Below are 25,314 nucleotides of genomic sequence, written 5' to 3' on the forward strand. Positions count from 1 at the left end.
TTCTCTTTACAGATGAGGCTTGATTCCAACGTGATCAAATTGTAAATTTTCGCAATCAACATGTGTGGGCTGATGAGAATCCGCACGCAATTGTGGAATCACATCATCAACACAGGTTTTCTGTGAACGTTCGGGCAGCATTGTTGGTGATGTCTTGATTGGGCCCCATGTTCTTCCACCTACGCTCAATGGAGCATGTTATCATGATTTCATACGGGATACTCTACCTGTGCTGCTAGAACATGTGCCTTTACAAGTACGACACAACAGGTGGTTCATGCATGGTGGAGCTCCTGCACATTTCAGTCGAAGTGTTCGTACGCTTCTCAACAGCAGATTGGTAGAGGCGGACCAATTCCATGGCCTCCACGCTCTCCTGACGTCAACCCTCTTGACTTTCATTTATGGGGGCATTTCAAAGCTCTTGTCTACGCAACCCCGGTACCAAATGTAGAGACTGTTTGTGCTCGTATTGTGGACGGCTGTGATACAATACGCCATTCTCCAGGGCTGCATCAGCGCATCAGGGATTCTATGCGACGGAGGGTGGATGCATGTATCCTCGCTAACGGAGGACATTTTGAACATTTCCTGTAACAGTGTTTGAAGTCACGCTGGTATGTTCTGTTGCTGTGTGTTTCCATTCCATGATTAATGTGATTTGAAGAGAAGTAATAAAACGGACTCTAACATGGAAAGTAAGCGTTTCCGGACCCATGTCCACATAACATATTTTCTTTCTTTGTGTGTGACGAATGTTTCCTGAAAGCTTGGCTGTACCTTTTTGTAACACCCTGTATACAGATTGAATAACATCGGGGAGAAGCTACAACCCTATCTCACTCCCTTCCCAACCGCTGCTTCCCTTTCGTGCCCCTCAACTCTTATAACTGCCATCTGGTTTCTGTACAAATTGTAAATAGCCTTTCACTCCCTGTATTTTACCCCTGCCACCTTCAGAATTTGAAAGAGAGTATTCCAGTCAACATTTCAAAAGTCTTCTCTAATTCTACAAATGCTAGAGACGTAGGTGTGCCTTTCCTTAATCTATTTTCTAAGATAATTCATAGGGTCAGTATTGCCTCACATGTTCCAACATTTCTACAAAATCCAAACTGATCTTCCCTGACTTCGGCTTTTACCAGTTTTTCCCATTCGTCTGTAAAGAATTTGTGTTAGTATTTTGCAGCTGTGACTTATTAAACTGATAGTACAGTAATTTTCACATCTGTCAACACCTGCTTTCTTTGGGACTGGAATTATTATATTCTTCTTGAAGTCTGAGGATATTTTGCCTGTCTCATACATCTTACTCACCAGATGGTAGACTAGGTGTTTGTGTTGTCCTCATCATTTCATCATCATTCATTCAAGTGGCAAGATTGGACTGAAAAAAGGTTGGGAATGTGTACGGGCACTGATAACCACACAGTTGAGCACCCCACAATCCAAACATCATCATCACCAGATGGTAGAGTTTTGTAAGGGCTGGCTCTCCCAAGGCTATTAGTAGTTCTAATGGAATGTTGTCTACTCCCGGAGCCTTGTTTCAACTTAGGTCTTTCAGTGCTCTGTCAAACTTTCACACAGTATCATATCTCCGATTTCATCTTCATCTACATCCCCTTCCATTTCCATGATATTGTCCTCAAGAACATCACCCTTGTATGGACCCTCTATATACTACTTCCACCTTTCTGCTTTCCCTTCTTTGCTTACAGCTGGGTTTTCGTCTGAGCTCTTGATATTCATGCAAGTGGTTCTCTTTTCTCCAAAGGTCCCTTTAATTTTCCTGTAGGCAGTATCTATCTTGCCCCTAGTGAGATAAGCCTCTACAGCCTTACATTTTTCCTTTAGCTAGCCCTGCTTAGCCATTTTACAATTCCTTTCGATCTCATTTTTGAGGCGTTTGTATTCCTTTTCGCCTGCTTCATTTACTGCATTTTTGTTTTTTTTTCCTTTCATCAATTAAATTCAATATCTCTTCTGATACCCAAGGATTTCTATTAGAACTCATCTTTTTACCTACTTGATCCTCTGTTGCCTTCACTATTTCATCTCTCAAAGCTACCCATTTTTCTTCTATTGTATTTCTTTCCCCCATTCTGGTCAATCAATCCCTAATACTCTCCCTGAAGCTCTTTACAACGTCTGGTTCTTTCAGTTTATCCAGGTACAATCTCCTCAAATTCCCACCTTTTTGCAGTTTCTTCAGTTTTAATCTACAGTTCATAACCAATAGATTGTGGTCAGAGTCCACATCTGCCCCCTGGAAATGTCTTACAATTTAAAACCTGGTTCCTAAATCTCTGCCTTACCGTTATATAATCTGACACCTTCCAGTATCTCCAGGCTTCTTCCATATATACAACCTTCTTTCATGATTCTTGAACCAAGTGTTAGCTATGATTAAGTTATGCTCTGTGCAAAATTCTACCAGGCAGCTTCCTCTTTCATTCGTTACCCCCATTGCATATTCACCTACTACATTTCCTTCTCTTCCTTTTCCTACTATAGAATTCCATTCACCCATGACTATTAAATTTTCGTCTCCATTCACTATCTGAATAATTTCTTTTATCTCATCATACATTTCATCAGTCTCTTCATCAACAGCAAAGCTAATTGGCATATAAACTTGTACTACTGTGGTAGACATGGGCTTCGTATCTATGTTCTTGAAATTTGGTGGGTATAAGTCAGTTTGTTCAAAATAATAAATGCTGATCAGATCTTCATTTCATTGTATCTCTGCAGTCATTTCCTGTAAGTTCCTTAAGTGAAAATGGATCAGAAGACATAGCAGTTCTGAAAGGACATGAAAAGTCAGGTACAGTTCAGGTGTAAAATTGTCACAGTGCTGCTAAAGATCTTACTTTCTTTCTGGGCCTTCCACATGATTTATCATGGGTCTTATGTACTTTTACTAACAATTGATGTATTGTTGTGAATAGCTAATTTGCCAATTACAATTACAGAAGTTGTTGTTAATTACAAAAAAACATTATCATACAGTTCTACAATTGAAACATGTGAAATAAGGTGCAAAGGCAATTACTGAGCTCTTGTTTTCATGGAAATTAAAGGGAATGATATGAATAAACAATGCTAATTAAATTTTTGTTAATTACACTGTTGGCATTAAATGAAAAATATATGTATGTCAGCATATGATGACAAAGTTTCAACCAACTCTTCATCTAGTTTATCACTAATCACAGGGACTCTTCCAAAAGGATGCCTGGAAGCAGAGAATTCACATCAAAACTCACTAGTAAATCTGAAAGACCCAGCCACAAAAATTTCAACTGTTGAATAAAATCCACAGAGTAGGAGATATGGTGTTCACAATTGCCAACATGTGGGCTTAGTACTGATGTGAAATACTTCACAGGGTTATATGTGGGTGCACCAAAATTACTAATAATAGGGTGTGGAGGAACCCCTTCCTTATGTAACTTTGCCACAGCATACAACCTAGGCAGAACAGCAGCACTAGGATGAAGTTTCTTGTGTAAATCTTCAGACAATGAGCTCTTTCTCAAAACTGAAAGCATCTTGCACAGTCCTTTCTCTGGGATCACTAGACAGTCTCCTGTAAGCTAGGTCGTTGAGTAGTAAATCCGCTTTAAGGATATAATCATTCCATGTTAATACAACCCTGGCATTCCCCTTTGTCAGCTGGTAAAATTACTAATTTGTCGTCATTCCTAAGGGAATTTGTCGTCATTCCTAAGGGGAGCAAATAGCTGAACTCTCTCTCAGTAGAAGAGATATTATCCCATGGTTGCAGAGCCCAACACAACTTGTGGGGCGCTTCTTGCCTTGCATCTTCTGCCTGGTCTTCGGGGAAGATATATACTGCTTGTTCTACAGAGCAGATAAATTCTGTAACAGGAACACTCTTTGGAGGGGAAAAAAATTTAAACCTTTCTCCACTTAGGGCAGTGCCACCAGCTCAGCCCTCGATGGCTGCAACTGTGATGAGTGGTGCATGCACCCTGTATGGTACTGATGCCTATATAAGATGACAGTTTGCAGTCTTGGCATCAGTTTTCAGGGGATGCAGCAGCAGTATTCTCCTGAAGAAGGCAGGCAGTTGGATTGCTGAAATACTGAATCATGTTGATTTTAGGATCTGGCACCAAAAACGAAGAGACTTTAAAGATTGTTGGCTGGTGTCGAATTCCGTATGTTTCACTGTTCACTATACATGGTTCAAGTTTCCCTTTATCTTTCTGTTGGTAAGTGTCTCTGAAATATCTGAAATGCTTTTAAATTTTTTCACATTAATTAACAGTCATCTTCAAGAAATAGTTTCATAAAAATTATGAACACTCATTATTTACCTTTGCCAATATTCTCCATAATTCACTTATGCCAAACAGATCAAATAAATTATTTCAAACTTAAACAGTGTGGGAGTGTTAACAACAGCTTCTTTATTAAAAATTTCCTGGCTTATTAAAACTGTGTGCTGGACAGAGACTCACTCAGGACGTTTGCCTTTCGTTGTGGAAGCTTCTTTATTATTTATTTCTTTTCATTTGATTTTTGCATTAAACAAAATTTTTTGTTTTATGGGGTCATTAACAAACCTGGAAATGCTTCACAGTTGCTAAATATGTTTCGAAATGGATGTACATCCTAATCTCCATTCCCTTCTGCTCTCTGTCCATCTCCTCCTTGCTCCTTACTATGGTTATTTCTTCTTCTCTTTGACTTTCAGGCTTTTATATTGGTGTTGTAAAGGAAACCTTGATTGGGAACTAAAATTGCTTAAAATCAATGGGTAAATTGGTTGGGATCATTGGTATATGGAATGTGGGGATAGCTGCTTGAATGACAACATTTCTCATGGTTTCAATCTCTGAATTGATGGGATTACAAAGTTTCAGATGATTCAGATTTTGTAGTCATATTCTAATCATAAGCCAATAAACCATAAATATGACTTTCCTGTTTTCTGTTAAAACTGAGAGTGAGCAATAAAATGAAACAGCACATTGTTGTGTATACAACTTTTGTTTAAAATTATAAATAGGGAGAAAGGATATATATAGGAGAAACAATTTGTCTACTTGTTTAAATGTGCAGATGTATTTAAAATTTACTATGAGAAACAAAACTAAACCAAACATTTCCACATTATATAAAGTCTCCTGAACATTATCCCTGTCTGCCTGCCCGCCCTCCCGCCCGCCCCTCCCCCTCTCCATTGCCTCCTTCCCCCTCTTTCTTTTTGACCCTGAGCCTTGTTTATTAGTATTGCAAACAAAACCTTGAATGGGAAATAGTCACGTAAAATGAATGGGTAAATTAGTTGGGATCAGGTGAGTCCTCTAGATCTGTGACAATAGTGGCTTCAATTGTAGTATCTCTTGTAGATTTAATCTGTGAGTGGATAAGATTGCAAATTTTTGTATGATTTAGATTCCATAGTACAGTAGTATTATAATCATAAGTTGATAACACCATCAATACAGTATTCCTCTTTCCTCTTAAAATAGACTGTCATGAAGAAAACAAAACATCACAATTTTGTGTTGCAGCTTATGTTTAAAATTATATGCATATGGAGAAAGAATATATGGAAGAAACAATTTGTCTAATGGTTTAAATACCGTGATATCTAAGTAAAAACTGACTGTGAGAAGGAAAATGAAATCACACATTTTCTCTGCACAGCACTTTGTTTCTTACAGTCAGTTTTAACATAAAAATCTGAACACTATTGTTTAAAAAGTCATATAGCCTATGTCCATCTCAGTGTTAGCAGAGTATCATGTAAATAATTGAAGTAAAAGCATCAAGAATTTTCAGAGATTTTTGCTAACAATGTTTCCCCTTTACATCATGTACAAGGTGTGTCCAAAAAGTTCACCCTCGACTGGTAAGCTCCCTGGAAGGCCTCAACTTGAATCTCATTTAAGAGTGTTGTCGCAACCTTTTGAATGACTTTAATGCTCTCAAAACAGCATCCTTTGAATGTGATTTTAATCCTGGGGGAACAGAAAGAAGTCCAGCAGAGAGAGGCCAGGTGTGTAGCGTGCCTTCAGCAGCATTGCCAAGTTGTGCTTGCTCAGGTACTTGCTGACGTGGAGACACATGTGGCTGGGTGCATTGTCATGATGCAGCAGCCAGGTAGTAGTGGTGTCTTTTTGCACTTGGAGGATACTTTTTTAAATCTTTTCAGGACATTAACATAGTGAAGAACATTAACGGTCTGTCCTTGTGGTAAGAACTCTTTGTGCACCACACCCTTGCTGTCAATTTTCACTTTGGATTGTGCCATTCTGAAATTTGGCACTTTTTCCAGGTCGCATGCGGAAGTCCATGTCTTGTTGCCAGTAATGATGATGTCCAAATAATCCAGTTCAGTGTCCACACATTCCAACAGTTCACTCATGATCACCACCTGACTGGCCTTTTGTTCATCTGACAGAATTTTTGGTACCAGCTTGGTGCACACCTTTCTCATGTGCAGCTCCTCAATAACAATGCTGAACACAGAACTTTTTAGAATGTTCAGTGTGTCAGCTAAAAACCGAACACTCAATCAGCTGTCAGAATTCAACAATTCATAAACACAATTCACATTGTCTTTGTTTCTGCTTGTCGATAATCTTCCAGAGCAAGGGCCATCATTTACCCCTTCCTGGCTGTCCTTAAACTTCTTCACCCACCTTGTAACTTGCCCGTTACTCATTGCAGACTCCCTGTAGGCTTGCTTTAGTATTGTGTGCATCTTGGAAGGCTTTTTATTGAGCTTTGTGCAGAACTTCATTGCCCAACATTGTTCAACTGCATCAGCCATCCACGTGTTGTGATGAGCTCACAAAGCAGAGGTGCCCCTATTCAGTCATGCTGATGCTACTGGTGCTCAGAGCAGACTGACGTTTGGTGCACTATAAAGCTTCTGCTTCCCCACCACCTTGTCCCCACCCCCTTGTCCCCACCACCTAACACAGCCGACCTACGTGCCAGGCGACCAATAGCAGCATAGCAAAAAATATATTTCATGACTTTTTGAACACACCAATGTGTTCAGCCAATGTCTACCTGAATTTTTGTGAGAGAATTGTGTAAAAAATTTGAAATAAACTGGTTGAGAAGTTCTTGAGGTTCTTGCTAGCAGCATTTCCCCTTTAAATATTACATATATATTTATTTACCATATATATCTGAAAAATATGTAGCCTACATCAGTCTGAAATTTATTAGAGTATCATGCAAAAATAGGAAACAAATTGCTGAAAAACTTTGAGATTTTTTTCAATTAACTGTACCTCTTTGTATTAAGTAAATATTTATGTGTCGTATATATTAAAAGGTACATGGCTGTGTCTGATAATACATATAATAGAGCATATATAAAATTTGAACTTCTGGAATTTTTGATAACAGTGAATGACTAGTCTTTATACAGTATGTATGGTTAGACGCATAATTCACAGGTTATACATATTTCAAAAAAATATGTAGCCTGTGTCTATCCAAATATTTATTAGAGCGCTGTGTAAAAATTGGAAGTGAATTGTTGAAGAAATTTTTGAGATGTTTTAGTAACAACTTTAAATGATGACCTGTCTTTTATATACAAGGTGTCCATAATTAAAGTTCCATTTTCAAACCACTGTAGAAAGAGAACCAATGCTCAGAATGATGTCAAATTTTAATAGCATATTACAGACACAGGGGAGATGTAATGGAACAAAAAAGAAAACTAACAAAAATTTTGCCAATAGACAATGCTGTGAGCTTCAGACTATACATACAAACTGATGCACAGTGTGTGGCAGTTCCTCAGTTTGGGTTCAAGATGTCCAATATGACTCCATGGAGGACCACTCTCTGCTGGTAAAGCTCTTTCACAAGAATGATGACTACGCACCAGCAGCCCTACAGAAGTTCCAGACACTTAAGGGTATGAAAAAAGGCACTGGTCCAATGTCTGCCAAGCACCCAGAGAAAATGATTACAAGACTCAAAGAGCCAGGTCCTTTTGAAGTGCAGCAAGGCAGAGGGAGGAAAGCAGTTGTTCCAATGCCTGTCAAAGATGTTGCCACAGCTTTGTAGGAGGGGTCAAGTGCTGGTCTGCAAACATGAAGTGCACAGGGAATTGCTTGAACATTGGACATGCTTGTGAGCACAGTTTATAAAATCCTACAAAACGTCCTGCATTGCTATCAATACAAAATCACCCATATTCAGTAGTTGCTTCCAGCTGAGCAGCCACCAAGAAAAAAGACTGCTCTAGAATTTCTTGCTTGCATGGAAGTGGACGTGAATGGCCAAGGAACATTATGTGGACAGATATAGTCCATTTCATCTCAAAGGACATGTTAGTATGGTGAATTGAAAATATGTGCAATTGAAAATCCACATCCACATCCACATGCACATCAACTGGTATCACTTCATTGTGCAAAGGTGATTATGTGGTGATATAAAACAGCCATATGATAAACAAAAATAATGCTATCAATCCACACCACATAAGCACCTTTGCACAATGAAATGGTATTGGTGTATATAGGAGATACACAGGAGATGACCCCTACATGTCCTGTTACCTGTACTGTAACTGATAAATGCTATGAGAGTCTTCTGTGCACAATCGTCATTCCAGCCCTTCAACAGCATGGATGTGTGATAAGATCATTTCTATGTAAGATGGCACTGCTCCACACACTGCGCAGCAAGTGGAGTGGCTGGTACACACACACATTTCAGAAATGCTAAAATTATTAGCCGTCATTCCTCTATACCCTGGTCTTTCAGATCACCTGATCTTAATCTGTGTGACTTTGGTTGTGGGGTTATATGAAAGATGTTGTGTTCAGTGTTCCAATTATGAACATATTTGAATTGAAGTCATGCATTGAGCAAAACATTCTGAATGTGACCCCTGAGACACTTCGATCTATTGTAGAACATGCTGCTTCTCAATTTCAACTTTGGGCAGATAATGGTGGCAGCATTCTGAGTTTTGCACCAGTCTCATGACAGTTACGAACTGACTTAATTTTCCTTTTTATGTGGCTTTTGGCCCCAGGACAATTAAAAACCAATGTCATTTCACTTTTTATGTGGTTTTTGCCTCAGGACAATAAAAAACTTATATCTCCTACCCAGTGTGATACAACCTTGTCATTGTCAATGAGCTTAGCTAACTACCAGTGGCACAACTATGAATTGCCAAATTTGTGCAATCATTCCTAATGAAGAGCATGAATGGTGTAATGTGCAACTCAATCCATAGCCACAATAGTGGAATTGATCTGTCAGTTTTAGCGGATCCCATTTATGTTAAGACGCTTACAGTGCCACCTATTGGTAGAATTTTTGTTAATTTTTTTTCCCCTCATGATTTCCCACCTGCATCAATAATATGCTGTTCTAATTTAATGTCACTCTGAGCTGTGGTTGTGTTTCTACAGCATTTTGAAACTGGAACTATAATTATGGACACACTATAATAGTATAGATTAGATTGTGGAATGATGGCTGCATTTGATTTGGGAGATTTGTGTGGTTGGTTATAATACTACTTCATGACTGTATGACCTGAGATTAATATTTATGCAATGAATATTTCAAAGTTCAGTTTCATCCAGATTCCCTTCTCATGTTCTTCTAAGTTCAACTGCTTTATACAATCAGCCTCTAGTGAATGAAATCCAAATCTAATTAAGTTTTTGGTTCAAGGCACCAGGAAACAATACAGTTTTTTTTTAATTATTATTCTATAACATTTCCGGTGTGTTACTTACATATAAAAGACATTACAGTCCTAAGCAGTGAATGCAGGACACTGTCTAATGTTTTACCATAGGAACAGAAAGAAAAAACAAATATTATAAAGTACATTTTTTTCTTTTGGAATGAAGATAATATCCAGGCTAATCTGTACCATAACCCTTACTGAGAAAAGACTACACTTTTTATCTTCTCAGTGAAGACTTACGTAGTTTCTGTTTTGTGTTGTAACATCTGTAAATATGTGTCATCATAAGATTGTGCAGCACTTAGAATTCAAAGGTACACATGGGAATTTTGGACAATAAATAATGCGTTACTATTGGAGAAGGAGCAGGTAGTAAAAATCAATCACCAGACATGGTTTCACAGTGACGAAGTACAAATATGAATTTTCTTTATTCCTTTCTGTTTGCATTTTTAAGCAGGCACAGACAACATACTGTGAAATGCCAATTGTCAACAGAAGGTAACAACTTCATTGAAATTTTGAAACAGAATAATTTTAAGATTGTAATTGAACCATGAATGCTGGAGACTATCATTTCATTAGCTTCAGTGCTATGGAGTAAAGATGATTCCTCTTCAGAAAAGTATACAAGAAAAATATGCAAAAAAGGTTAATTTTTAATTTGTACATAATATTTCATAAAGCTGCCTTGTAATGTAGCATCACAGACAAATGCATATATTTAATAGTACACTATTTTCTTTTAATATTTCAGGGCTCTTTATCGATTTATTATATTTAGTAATCAGCTGAGGTTTATGTATTGGCGCAAACACACAATACCAAAAATTTTCAGAGAAGTGGTCCGTAGAAATCCAAGTAAAGTTGCCTTCTACTTTGAAAATAAGCAGTGGACTTTTTCTGAGGTAATTCAATGCAATTCTTTTCCTAAATTTCAGTTAATTAGGATCTTGCAAACACATAACCAACATGTTTCATTTCATGCCATCTAGGTAGAAAAATATACAAATAAAATAGCAAATTATTTCAAAAAACAAGGCTACAAAAAAGGAGACTGCATTGCTGTAATGATGGATTCCAAACCAGAATTTGTTTTTGTTTGGCTTGGTCTTGCAAAAATTGGTGTCGTGGCGGCTCTTATAAACTCAAACCTCCGAAAGGCACCACTGACTCACTGCATTACAGCTGCCAATAGTTGTGCTATTATATTTGGCTCTGAAGTTTCAGAAGGTAATATATATGTTTATGCATATATGTATATGGTTATTTACAGTATCAATGTTGAAATTAGAATGTAAACTATTTGCATGTGGTCACATGTATTACAATAAAATTTATAATTAGTATTAAAATCAGTCATCTTATCATAAGTTGTTCCCATATTTGTAAATCCCATGTTTATGCAGTAAATAAAGTTAATCAGTAATAAAGTTAATCAGCAAATGTAGAAAATTGAGGACAAGCATGAAATTCTTAGTCTCTAAAGATTGTAATATGATGAAGTGATATTTTTCAGATCAGGCCAAGAATGTTTTGAAGTAATTTGAAATTCTCTCCTCTGGTATTAGTCATATACTGATGTTGCTTTAGAGTACAAGCCACACATTGGAAAAGAATGGGTAGGTCACAGGAAACTGAATTTAGGTCCTCTATCGATCAGCCATGTAAACCACTGGACTGGGGCATCAGTCGTATACACTGAATTTTTATAGTGTACTTCGAACCCAATTTATCTAGAAAGTTAGTAAAGGCAAACCAACAACAACAGAGGTTTTAAATCAGCTATCAGTAAACTGGAAATTATTATGAGTGGTGAAAACATTGAAACTTCATCCTGTATGTTCTCACTGCTAAAAAAACTTGTAACTTACCCCACATGTATACATTCGGCACTAGTAAAACAAAGCAGCTGCATCAGTAGAAAACAACATGACAGTTAAAACTTTTCATTCATTCATTCATTCATTCACTCACTCATTCATTCATTCATTCACTCATTCATTCATCAAGTTCTGTAGATCCCCCCCAAGAAGGAAGGATATGGAATGAGTCAAGATATACATTAACAAAAGACAAAGAAATAGCAAGTTATTTCAGAAACTTAACTTAATCTGTATCCTGTATTAACAGTAAACTATCACTCTACTGCTTCATGTTATGCTATCCAAATTTAATGACATAAATTAGAAAGAAAGCTGCTATTTTGAAAAGGAAAAAAAATAGCTGCTGCCTTCTCAGTTTTGCAATATGGCTGCTGTTTTTCTGCAGTTAATTTATTTACTAGATTATTATAGTATTATTCAAAGAAATACTTTCCTATATCTGTAAATACTGAGTCTTATTTCCATTAAGCTACTACTTGTTGTTCAGCTTGCCCTGTAGCTAACACAACTTCTCAATTCATGAATTTAGATATTGAGGTAATTTGTTTCCAATTTTATTTTGTTGGTGGAGACACTTTGACTCACATCAGCCACGAACTCTGGAATTATTGTTTGTATTCCAGTGAAGATAGATTATGGTGTGAAAATGGACCACAGTTACATGATAGTTGTTATTCTCAGAAGTTATGTGAAACAACAGTATTGATGAAGAAAGGTTTATACAGCAAAATAAGTCTTTTGCGACCAATTATAGGTATGTAATTGGTGAAAAAGGTCTAAAAACTGTGAATCTGGTGTAAATAGTTGAAATAAAGTGAATGCAGGGAAACTGGAGAAGAAGAAACTGCGAATATTTGAGATGTTGTGCTGTGTAAGGTGGAGAAAGTTAGCTAGTTCATACTCCAAGCCTAGTCATGGTTTACTGTAATACTAGTATGTAATGACATAAGTTAACTGCAACAAAGGAGCTACTGCTTCATCTTAACTTAATTTTGCTATTGTGAAACTCTGTTTTCTATGCCACACAATGTCTCCATACTAACTTCCAGAATTTTTAATATTATTCTTCATATTGTTAAATGAAAAATATCCTCCTCCAAATCCTCATGAACCCTCCTCCCTCCAAGCATGACATTCTGCAATATCCCCATCTTGTACAATATCCATGTCTGCCCATATGCCACTCTTGCTAGCAGTCCCTTGCCCTAGTGGCCATGTCCCTGTGAGTGATTGAGGAGTGGGATATGTCCCGTGCATTCACTGATAATTTCTTGTCCCTGTCTTGTCAATGCCATAGCAGTATTCACATACCAGCTTTGTTGCAACCATTGCCCAACATTGTGTGGGTAACAAAAAACTACACAATCATATGTTGGCCACCACTATCCTGTGACAATGAGCCAAAACAATTACTCATTAGTAGTGCAAGCTATTCAGACAGACATTGTTGGTTTGCCAGCTACTTCAGATCTAGTGTCATCTGGAATTATTCCCAGTCCCTTTTCCACTCCACTACAGATTCTTTGCACCACACAGCTGGCAAACGTACACTCACACATCCAACTCCTAGACTCAGACCTCTTGTAATCACTGCCCTCATCCAGCTTTTCTGTCTTCCCCACACCAATGTCTCTTCCCCTACCTGTCGCTTGGCACTTATTCCCTTCAACAAACTCTGACCAATCACCCCACTTACTGGCTTTCTACTTCCCTCTGTCTTTTATTTTTTCTTTCTAATCATATCTGTAATTTTTCAATTTCAGTAACCTCCCAATACATTTACTCTATTTCTCCATTCTAGATTCGATTCAATTCAATTCAGTTTATTAGCGTCCTTGTAGTACATCATCAAAATGACATAGGACTTGTCAATAAACATTACAATTTAAAATACATGTACATGAAAATTTATAATTGAATTTACTTGTCACTTAGACATTACTATTTTAATAGAACTATAAGAACATTAACATAAAAATATACAAGTAGGATAACAACGTACAAAAAAAAAAAAAAAAAAAAAAAAAAAAAGCTAGTGATTCTCACAGCAAAGATTATTTCCATTCTTACATTAACACTGTTTCACACTTTCATAGAAACAGCAAGTATTTAAATGTGAGCAATTACACATATTTACGAGGGCGGTTCAGAAAGTAACCTCCGATTGGTCACAGTGCGGGTTGTGGGGGGAGTAGCGACGCCATCTGTGCGTTCACGCACTCAACAGGTCAGTCGGCATCAAGCCGTGGTCGAGTGAACGTCGTACCTGCGCTAGTTTAGTTTTTGTGGCAGTTTGAAATGTGTGCTGCAATAGAAAACCCCGCCAAATGTGAAGTGCGTGCTGTCATAAGGTTTTTTACAGCCAAAGGATATTCTGCAGCAGCTATTCATCGTGAGCTTTGTGCCGTGTATGGACCAAGAGTTATGAGTGAAGGAGTTGTCCGTGAATGGGTACGTTTATTTAAAAGTGGACGAGAAAACGTTCATGATGAAGAGAGGAGTGGTAGACCATCATTGGTGACTGACGAACTCGTTCAGACAGTTGATGCAAAAGTTCGTGAAAATCGACGTTTCTCATTGTCGGAGTTGTCTACTGGTTTTCCACAGATTTCTAAGACTCTCTTGTACGAGATAGTGACAGCAAGATTGGGTTACCGTAAGTTCTGTGCACGATGGGTGCTCGCAGAACAACGGCTCTTCTTGAGTCCTTCAAGTGGGACATTATCAACCATCCACCTTACAGCCCAGACCTGGCGCCAAGTGATTATCACCTCTTCATGCATTTGAAGAAATGGCTCGGGTCACAGCGGTTTGATGACGGCGAAGAGCTCAAAGATGCAGTCACAGGCTGGCTCCAGGCACAAGCGGGTGATTTTTATGCAGAAGGAATTTCAAAGCTTGTGAAGAGATACGATAAGTGCCTCAATCGCTATGGAGACTATGTAGAAAAATAGTGCAAAGATGTAGTTGTAAGATGTATATATTAAAATATTTTTATTTAACTTGGTGTATTTTTTTAAATCAACCGGAGGTTACTTTCTGAACGGCCCTCGTATTATGTCAGGGAAATATTAACTGCGCTTTTATTGTCAATGATTCATAAACTCTTCAATACTGTAAAAACTATTGCTCAATAACATGTTTTTTAATTCTCTTTTAAATATGTGCAGTTTTGGTATTATTTTTAGTTCTTTGGGGAGAGCACTGTAGAGGATTTTGGGTTGGTATAGTACACTTTTGTGATACATAGCTGTTTTATGAATTTCTCTGTGGAAATCATTCCTATTCCTTGTTTCGTAGTTGTGAAATTCTCTGTTTAATGTAGAAAATTCCTCATGTTATTTTAAGAAACATATGCTTTCATATATGTATAAGGATGGTAGTGTCATGATTTTTAATTCTTTGAAAGCATGCCTAAAAGAGTCTCTATATCCTATACCTTTTATTATTCTGACTGCCTTCTTTTATAGTCTAAATGAATGTTTTGTTAGACTGATGTTCCCCCAAAACTGTACACTGTATCTTAATAAACTGTGCATGAACGAGAAATAAACACATAACACTGATTTAATATTACATGAGCTTTTAAGCATTCTAAGTATATAACAAATTTGACTTAATTTTTTGTTCAATGATATTACATGCTTTTCCCATCTTAAGTGTTCATCAAACCATACTCCCAAGAATTTTGTTCAATCTTACACTTGGCCAGTTCTACTGTAAGGTTAGTTTTTATTTTATTTGTAATACGTCTGAAGTTGATCCACATTGTTTTTTTTGGCATTCACAATGAGTCTGTTTTCATTAAACCATCTGTCTGCTTCGTCTGTTGCTAATGTGACTTTTTCCTGTAAGTCAGCTTCACTATTTGCTTTAACAAACAAATTTGTATCATCAGCAAACAGTACTGCCTCTGCTTCAGATAGTTGACTGGTAGGTCATTGATAAATATTAAAAACAGTAATGACCCTAATACAGATCCCTGGGGTACTCCATACAAAACTCTCTCGAATCTTGATGAATATGTCCTATCTGCATGGCCTGTCTCCACCTTCTGATACCTGTTCGACAGATATGATTCAAACCATTTGTGGGCAACTCCACGTATCCCATAGGCATATAACTTCCTAAGCAGTAACTTATGGTCGATGACATCAAAGGCCTTTGATAAGTCTAAAAACAATCCACAATTTAATTCCTTTCTATTTATGGAATTTAGGACAAGTTGCAAAAAATTGAAGATAGCTGTTTCAGCAGATCTTTACCACTCTTTCCTCAGAACTCTCCCAGCTTTGTGTAGCCTACACCTCCCATAAGCACGTGATTTGTCTGCCTGACAGTGCTCACGTTCACCAGTGTGGGAGCCAATTGTATGTTTTGTTCTTGTTCCTGTGCCCTTCATCTGGTGTCCTCCATTCTTTTTGCTTGTGTGTATCCTATTATTAATAATCAAAAATGTAGGAAAGGAGAAGATTTCTACTTACCATATAGAAGACACATTAAGTCAAAATAAATATACACACACACACACACACACACACACACACACACACACACACACACACACACACCAGAATGCAACTATCATGTGGTGGTATTGAAACAGCAATCTGGAGGGGGCAGAGAAGGGGAACGGATAATAGTGGATGGCTGGGGGGAGAGAACAACACTGTCTGGCAGAGTGTCAGAGAGGGCGGAAACTGTGAGTGGGAGACCTGGGGACTGTATGTTACCATAGGCTGAGTGCGGGATGATTATGGGAGCAGAGAATGTTTTGTAACGATAACGCCCATCTGCACAGTCCAGAAAAGCTGGTGGTGGAGGGGAGGATCCAGATGCGTAGGGTAGTGAGGCAGCGACTGAAATCAAGCACGCTATGGTCAGGTGCATGTTGTGCCACAGGGTGGTCTACCCTGCTCTTGGGCACAGTTTGGCAGGGGCTGTTCATCCTGATGAACAGCTGGTTGGTAGTCAAGCAAGTATAAAAAGCTGTGCAATGATTGCAGCACAGGTGGTAAATAACATGGCTGCTTTCACAGATGGCCCGACCCTGCATGGAGTAGGATAAACTTGCAACAGGACTGGAATAAGAAGTGATGAGTGGGTGGATTGGGCAGGTGTTGCACCTGAGTCTTCCACAGAGATTGGTATTGTGAGTGGCATAGGGGTGGACTGGGATGTTGTGAAGGTTGGGTGGGTGATGGAACACAACTCGGGTAGGATGTCCTTCATTTCAGGATGTGATGATAGCTAATCAAAGCCCTGGAGAAGGATGTGAAACACTTATTCGAGTCCAGGGTAGTTACGGCTGACAAGAGGGCAGTCTTTGTGGCCGATTCTTGGGAGTTATGGGAGGAGCAAGTAGGTAAAAAGATGAGGGCTAGTAGAAATCCTTTGGTAACAGAAGAAATATTGAATTTAGTTGATGAAAGGAGAAAATATAAAAATGCAGTAAATAAAGCAGGCAAAAGAGAATACAAACGTCTCAAAAATGAGATCGACAGGAAGTGCAAAATGGCTAAGCAGGGATGGCTAGAGGACAAATGTAAGGATGTAGAGGCTTATCTCACTAGGGGGTAAGATAGATACTGCCTAAAGAAAAATTAAAGAGACCTTTGGAGATAAGAGAACCACTTGTATGAACATCAAGAGCTCAGATGGAAACTCAGTTCTAAGCAAAGAAGGGAAAGCAGAAAGGTGGAAGGAGTATATAGAGGGTCTATACAAGGGCGATGTACTTGAGGGCAGTATTATGGAAATGGAAGAGGATGTAGATGAAGATGAAATGGGGGATACGATACTGCGTGAATAGGACAGAGCACTGAAAGATCTGAGTCGAAACAAGGCCCCCGGAGTAGACAACATTCCATTGGAGCTACTGACGGCCTTGGGAGAGCCAGTCCTGACAAAACTCTACCATCTGGTGAGCAAGATATATATGAAACAGGCGAAATACCCTCAGACTTCAAGAAGAATATAATAATTCCAATCCCAAAGAAAGTAGATGTTGACAGATGTAAAAATTACCGAACAATCAGTTTAATAAGCCACAGCTGCAAAATACTAACACGAATTCTTTACAGACGAATGAAAAAACTAGTAGAAGCCGACCTCGGGGAAGATCAGTTTGGATTCCGTTGAAACACTGGAACAGGTGAGGCAATACTGACCTTACGACTTATCTTAGAAGAAAGATTAAGGAAAGGCAAACCTACGTTTCTAGCATTTGAAGACTTAGAGAAAGCTTTTGACAATGTTGACTTGAATACTCTCTTTCAAATTCTAAAGGTGGCAGGGGTAAAATACAGGGAGCGAAAAGGTATTTACAATTTGTACAGAAACCAGATGGCAGTCATACGAGTAGAGGGGCATGAAAGGGAAGCAGCGGTTGGGAAGGGAGTGAGACAGGGTTTTCGCCTGTCCCCAATGATATTCAATCTGTATATTGAGCAAGCAGTGAAGGAAACGAAAGAAAAATTCAGAGTAGGTATTAAAATCCATGGAGAAGAAATCAAAACTTTGAGGTTTGCCGATGACATTGTAATTCTGTCAGAGACAGCAAAGGACTTGGAAGAGCAGTTCAATGGAATGGACAATGTCTTGAAAGGAGGATATAAGATGAACATCAACAAAAGCAAAATGAGGATAATGGAATGTAGTCGAATTAAATCGGATGATGCTGAGGGAATTAGATTAGGAAATGAGACAATTAAAGTAGTAAAGGAGTTTTGCTATTTGGGGAGCAAAAGAACTGATGATGGTCGAAGTACAGAGGATATAAAATGTAGACTGGCAATGGCAAGGAAAGTGTTTCTGAAGAAGAGAAATTTGTTAACATCGAGTATCGATTTAAGTGTCAGGAAGTCATTTCTGAAAGTATTTGTATGGAGTGTAGCCATATATGGAAGTGAAACATGGACAATAAATAGTTTGGACAAGAAGAGAATAGAAGCTTTCGCAATGTGGTGCTACAGAAGAATGCTGAAGATTAGATGGGTAGATTACATAACTAATGAGGAAGTATTGAATAGGATTGGGGAGAAGAGAAGTTTGTGGCACAACTTGACCAGCAGAAGGGATCGGTTGGTAGGACATGTTCTGAGGCATCACCAATTTAGTATTGGAGGGCAGCGTGGAGGGTAAAAATCGTAGAGGGAGACCAAGAGATGAATACACTAAGCAGATTCAGAAGGATGTAGGTTGCAGTAGGTACTGGGAGATGAAGAAGCCTGCACAGGATAGAGTAGCATGGAGAGCTGCATCAAACCAGTCTCAGGACTGAAGACCACAACAACAACAACAACAACAACAACATGGGAGGATTGGGGGTGTGAGGGGAATGGCACAGGAGATCTGTTTGCAGACTAGCTCTGGGGGATAGTGCTAGTCTGTGAAGGCCCTGATGAGGCCCTCAGCATACTGAGCAAGGGAGTTCTTGTCACTGCAGATAAGCTGTCCCCATGCAGTCAGGTGGTATGGGAGGGATTTTTTGGTGTGAAAGGGTTGACAGCTGTCAAAATGCAGGTGCTTTTGGTGGTTGGTGGGTTTAAGTTGGAGAGAGGTGTGGATGGAGCCATCAGAGAGTAGGTGGTCACTGTCAATGAAAGTGGCATGCTGGATTGAATATGACCAAGTGAATGGGATGCAAGATAAGCTGCTTGGGTTGTGAAGGCCCTGAATCCAGATCACGAAGATATCATCAATGAACCTGAATCAGACTAGGTGTTTGGAATTTTGGGAGGCTGGGAAGGTCTGCTCTAGATGGCCCATAAACAGGTTGGCACGGGGGGGGGGGGGGGGGGGGTGCCATGTTAGGATAAATTTAATAAGGTGTATGAGGAATGAGTTAGTGGGCTTGGGGTCTGAAAGATGTTGGGAAAGGTAGTGTTCAATAGTGATAAGACCACAGGCATGACGATGTTGGTGTATAGAGAGGTGGTGTCAACAGTGACAAGTAGAAATCCAGGAGCTAAAGGGGTGGGGATGGAGGAGAGTCGGAGAAGAAAGTGGTCAGTGTCTTTGACCAACTCCTCCAACTAGTTGCTTGTAACGTAGTGTCTCATGTCAATGAGGGCCAAAATTCTTTCAGTAGGGGCACAATTAACCAGCCACAATGGAGCATCCAGGATTGTAGGGTTTGTGGATTTTGGGGAGCATGAATGAATGAGGTGGGAGTGCAAGGTGTCATAGGGATGAGGAGAAGGGAAATGGATTCAGGGGAGAGGTTCTGGGAAGTGTCTAAGGATTTAAGCAGGGATTGGAGATTGTGTTGGACGTCTGGGATGGGATCACTCTGGCAGAGTTTATAGGTGGAGGAATAAGATAATTGGTGGAGGCCTTCTGCCATGTAATCACTGTGATTCAAAACAGTGGTGGAACCTTTGTCTGCAGGTAGGACTACTAGGTCAGGATTTGTTTTGGGGGTTGTGTATGGTTATTCTTTTTTCTGCTAAAAGTTTGGTGTTCTGAGGAAGGGGCCTGGGGAAGGATGGTGGGGCTAAGTTGGAGGTAAGGAATTCCCGGAAGAAAACCAGCGAGTGGTTTGGTAGGAGGGGAGGAGGATCATAGTTGGATGGTGGTATGAAATGGGAGAGGCAGGGTTCAAGTGTTGGAATTAGGTTGGTTTCAATTGGAAGGATTGGTGGCAGAGAAGTGCTCCCAACATAGGAATCAGCAGGAGTAAAGCAGGACTTTCACAAGACCGGCATGGTTAAATTCGGGTGTAGGAATAAAAGTGAGGCCTTTGGATAGGACTGAAACTATTGCGAAGTTGAGGGTTTTGGTGGAAGGGTTAACAACATTGTTACGGCAGGGAATTTTGGGGGCTATGGCAAGTTGAAAAGGCAGGATGTAGGTGCTATGAGGGGTGGGCAAGGAGGAATGCTGAGGGTCGGACCGGGGTTGGCTAGTGGTGCTGTGAGGTGGCAGTAGGATGGCAGCAGGTTGGATAACTTATGGTATTAGTGTGAGTGCTCCTCCAGGTGCTGGAGAGCAGGGGATTCAATTTTGGTGAAGTGATGTCTGGAGCACGGATTACAGAGTATTAGTATCTTGCACAGGTAGTAGAGGAGGTACTGAGATGCCTGTACCATGGAGATGTGTTTTTGCAGTACCAGGTTTGTAAGGACCAGGGAATGGCAGAATCTGAAAAGGTGTAGGTTATTGTGTAAGGAGGGGTGGGATCTAGAGAAAGGAACTTTTTAATTAGGTCCTTTTAGCTGATTCTATGGTTTATGCAGCATTTGCAAAACAGAATGTGGGACTGGGATTTAGACGGGGAAGGAAATAATTTTCTGAACTTGTGCAGAAAGATGGAGCAGGGATCCATTGTGGCAACAGTGGTGTAAACTAAATGGGAATGATGCAGAAATAGGCAAAATAGATGTTGATGGTTGTGAGAGGAACTGAAGAAGAGAAAAGATGCATAAAAAATTCATAAAGACATGCAGAAACATGCACAGGTAAGCAGAAACATGCACAGATACAAAAAAATATGCGCACACATAAAACCACACAAAATGCATCAAAACAACATAAAAATGTACAGAAATGTAAGAGAAAAGGAATCACAAGTTCATGTGGCATAGGCAGGTATGGAAAATAAAACACTGAAGTACATCAGGGTGAGGGATGAGGGAGGATCAGTAGAAATAAATATAACTGTCAGAGGATAGAATCTGGGGGGGGGGGGGGCAGATGCTGCATCAAAAATCCGCATGATCATGAAGCTTGTTTTCTGTGCAGACAATCATTGATACAGTGTAGTTTGGAAGTAGATGTTGTTTCAAAAACAGTGAATAAAGGAGGGAAGAAGAGAAAAAACAGTACTCAGAAGAGTAATGCTGTAGAGAAGAGTAACAGAGGAAAACATCACTGGAATTTAGGGTGGAAGAAAACCTGTTTGACAAAATCAAACAATGGAAACTTCAGATAGGAATATCAACAGTGTAGGATAGTGTGTGACTTAGCATAAAGAAGAGACGTTAAGTTGCAGAAAGGCATAATTAAGACACTTAACAAAGCTTTTGGCCACAGCCTTTATCAGCAAAAAAGAAACACACACCATTCACACACACAAGCTAGCACATCTCACACACATATAAATACCAACTCCGGCAGGTTGGCCCAGAATTCATTTATCACACGGGATGGAAGCAACAGTCTGGAGGAGACAGATATGGGAAAGGGTAGTAGTGTATAGGTAAGGGGGGGGGGGGGGGGGGGGGAGAGGAACACTTTCTGGTGGAGTGTGCAGGGACTAGAATGCCAATAGGTGCAGTATAAGGGGGTTGTGGGACAGGAGGGTGGGGAAAAAAGATGGAAAAAAAGGAGCAAAAAAGGGAGAGGAGCAGGGGAAGATGAGCAGGTGCACTGGCAGAGGGTGGCAGACAAAGATGGTAGGAAATGAGAATGGGAAGGATATGATAGGACAGAGGGGCGAAAACTGTTGGATGGAGGATGTGGGGACACTATGACACTATAGGTTGAGGCCGGGATCATTACGGGAGCAGAGAATGTGTTTTAAGGTTAACAAGAACTCCTTTTCTCAGTGAACCAAGCGCCTCACCAAGGCCTTCACAGACAGGCACTGTCTCCCAGACCTAGTCTTCTAACAGATCTCCTGTGTCATTTCATTTCACAGCCCTAATCCTCCCACTACCACCAAGTACCAGCCACAACATAGTGCCCTCTTAGTCAGCCATTACCACCCTGGATTTTGACAAGTGAACCACATCCTTCACTAAGGCTTTGATTGCCTATCATCATGCCCTGAAATGAGGGACATCCTACCTGAGTGGTGTTCCATCACCCACCCAACATCCACAACATCCTAGTGCACCCCTATGCCACTTCCAACCCTGACCCCTTGCCACAAGGATCTTATCTCTGTAGAAGACTTGGGTACAAGACCTGCCCAGTCCACTCACTCAGCACTACGTATTCCAGTTCTGTCACAAGTTTATTCTACCCCATGATGGGGTGGGCCAATTGTGAAAACAGCAATGTCATTTACCAGCTCTGCTACAATCTTTGCACAGCTTTTTATATTGGTATGACTACCATCCAGCTGTCCACCAAGATAAGCCACCCCCAAATTGTGCCCAAAAGCAGGGTAGATCACCCTGTGGGGACAACATGCAGCTGAGCACAATATGATTGATTGCAATGACTGCCTCACTACCCAGGCCATCGATCCTCCCCTCCACCACCAACTTTTCTGGACAGTGCAGATGGGAGTTATATTTACAACACATTCTCTGCTCTCATAATTATCCCAGCCACAACCTATGGTAACACACTGTCCCCACACACTTCACCCAACAGTTTCCACCCCCTCTGCCCTATCACTTCTCTCCATTTTCGCCTCCCACACTCTTTGTTTGCTGCCCTCTGCCAATGCATCTGCCCGTCTTTCCCTGCTCATTTCCTTTTTTTACTCCTTTATTCCCAGCATCCCTGCCCCACAACCTCCTGATGCTGTGCCTCTTGGCATTCTAGTCCCTTCATACACTGCCACCACTTGTTTTGCCTACTTTTCAATGAGTATATATCTTGCCTTGTACTATCTTTTATTAAATTTATTATAAATTATCTAAAACCAAATGATCACAAGTGTTAAATAGGTTACTGAATGTGTCCAATGATGTGATTGTTACATGTAGAGTTTATGACTAAAACTACTCTTATAAATTACAAATTCTTTTGTGTATTGTTTCACAGTCCAAAACACATACAAGCTACAGCGTCATGGAGCTTTTTGATATGATGAATAATATTGATATGTATATTACAGTAATTCTTTTCCATGCCATTAACATTATTCTGTTTCGGAAACATTTCATGTTTATTTGGATGCATTACTTTTCAGCTATCAGTGAAGTACTAGACACAGTAGCAGGAAAGCCGCTGTATCAGCTTAATGAAAATGTTAGTTCTGAGGTGGTTGCCACTGCTACAAATCTTGGTAATGAACTGGCAACATCAGTAGATGGTAGTGCTCCTGAGTACCCAACATGTAGCCTTAGTGACAAGCTTATCTACATCTACACCTCTGGCACTACAGGTTTTCCCAAAGCTGCAGTCATAACACATACAAGGTGTGTACTTTTTTCAGATATTAGACATTTTATGCATTATTTCCTGAACTTTATTATTAATATTCTGGATTTTAAATCTTGGTTTTCATGGTCCGCAATTACTTGAAACAACATACCTTTCAGGTATCCTCGATTCCTCTATTGGAATAGGGTCCTTACTGATATTTTTATTCACTGTTAATTATAAATATTGTCATCCTCCTGTTTTCCAGCAAAAAATGCAATAAAATCTTTTTGGGTTACTAAACACAATATGTAGTGAGGGCCCCTGTTGGACTGTGCACATGTTAAGCAACTTTGCATAACTGGCAGCAAGGGCAAATTCTAGTCCACTGACAACAATCTCTGTGTATGTCCGGCCACACAAACCTCTGTAACACCAGCTTAAACATTGTGCACACTCCAGGGTGACACAGGTTATGGAAGTTACTGAACACTGTCCAGGGGAATGCAGTTGGTACATACAGTCATGATCTGTTGTGCATTACATCCCAGTACGCCTTGCCAATTTCACCCAGCATTTTGACCAGTTGCAATTTTAGTGAAGTTTTATCATTGAGTAATACTGCTTGTAGTTCATGGTCTTCTTGCTGCATGACTGCTAATACTGTCATGTTCAATGGTTGTGAAATACCAAATAAGCAGTCGACCATCACATTGGTCAGTCCAGAAATGTGCCACAAGTCTGTAGTGAATTGGCATATAAACTCGAGTTGAGAGTGCTCCCATAGTGAGCACTTGTCACTCTTCTTACGGAATGCGTATATCAGCTATTTATAATCAGTATGAACTGCGAAATCCTGTGCCTTGACCTGTGGCCTGAAGTGCTTGACGGATTGGTAGATATCCAACAGCTCCCTATCACATGTCCTCCAATACTGCTGTAAAGGTGTCATTTTATGCAAAAAGTATTCCAATGGCTGCTGTGCACCACCTACCCATCCTTACAAAGCATCAACCACTAAGGTGAGCAAACCATAAAGTTTAGGGTGAGTAGGGTGGCCTGGGCAAGGCTGTTTTTCATCACTATGAATGCTGCATCCTTACTCCCATTCCATTGCATGGGTGCATTATCTCGTACTTTTGCACCTGATAGTGCTGCATTTAAAAGCACCTGTTGCTCGGCAAAATGTGGTAAATGAAGCTGGTAAAAATTTACCATCCCAAGGTATCTGCATAGCTCTTTTATGGTGGTAGGCTATGGCAGTTGTAATATGCCCTCTACTTTTTCTGGTAATGTTTCAGAGCCAGAGGACGATATGTGATGGCTCAGAAATTCAACTTCAGGCTGACCAAAAATGCATTTCACAGTTTTTAAAACTTCACTGTACTTCTCCAGTCATTTAAAAACCTCACAAAGTGACTGTGATGCTGTTCTCTAGTTTCTGAATAGACCAAAACATTGTCCAGACAAGCAAAGTGTCAAGTTAACCCATCAAGATGGAATCTATAAACTGCTGCCTGGTCTGTGCAGTGTTCCACAACCTGAATGTCACAAACTTCAACTCTAACAATCTGAAGGGTGGATAGCTGTCTTGGGAATGTGCTCTGGCAAGACGGGTTTCTTCATATAGGCCTTAGCGCAGTTAATGGCTCTAAA

At 39.8% G+C, this 25,314-nt stretch overlaps 1 protein-coding gene across 1 annotated transcript in view; it reads left to right on the forward strand.

Moving 5' to 3' along the window:
- The window catches only part of LOC124619214 (long-chain fatty acid transport protein 1-like), a 163,760-nt gene that overhangs the window by 80,018 nt on the left and 58,428 nt on the right, over nt 1-25,314 (forward strand). The window contains exons 2-4 of the mRNA XM_047145434.1: nt 10,488-10,638; nt 10,726-10,963; nt 23,486-23,714. Of these exons, the coding sequence (XP_047001390.1) occupies nt 10,488-10,638; nt 10,726-10,963; nt 23,486-23,714 (618 nt within the window). The remainder of the gene's footprint in view (nt 1-10,487; nt 10,639-10,725; nt 10,964-23,485; nt 23,715-25,314) is intronic.

Source organism: Schistocerca americana, chromosome 6 (genome assembly GCF_021461395.2).
Source record: "Schistocerca americana isolate TAMUIC-IGC-003095 chromosome 6, iqSchAmer2.1, whole genome shotgun sequence".
Lineage (NCBI taxonomy): Eukaryota > Metazoa > Arthropoda > Insecta > Orthoptera > Acrididae > Schistocerca > Schistocerca americana.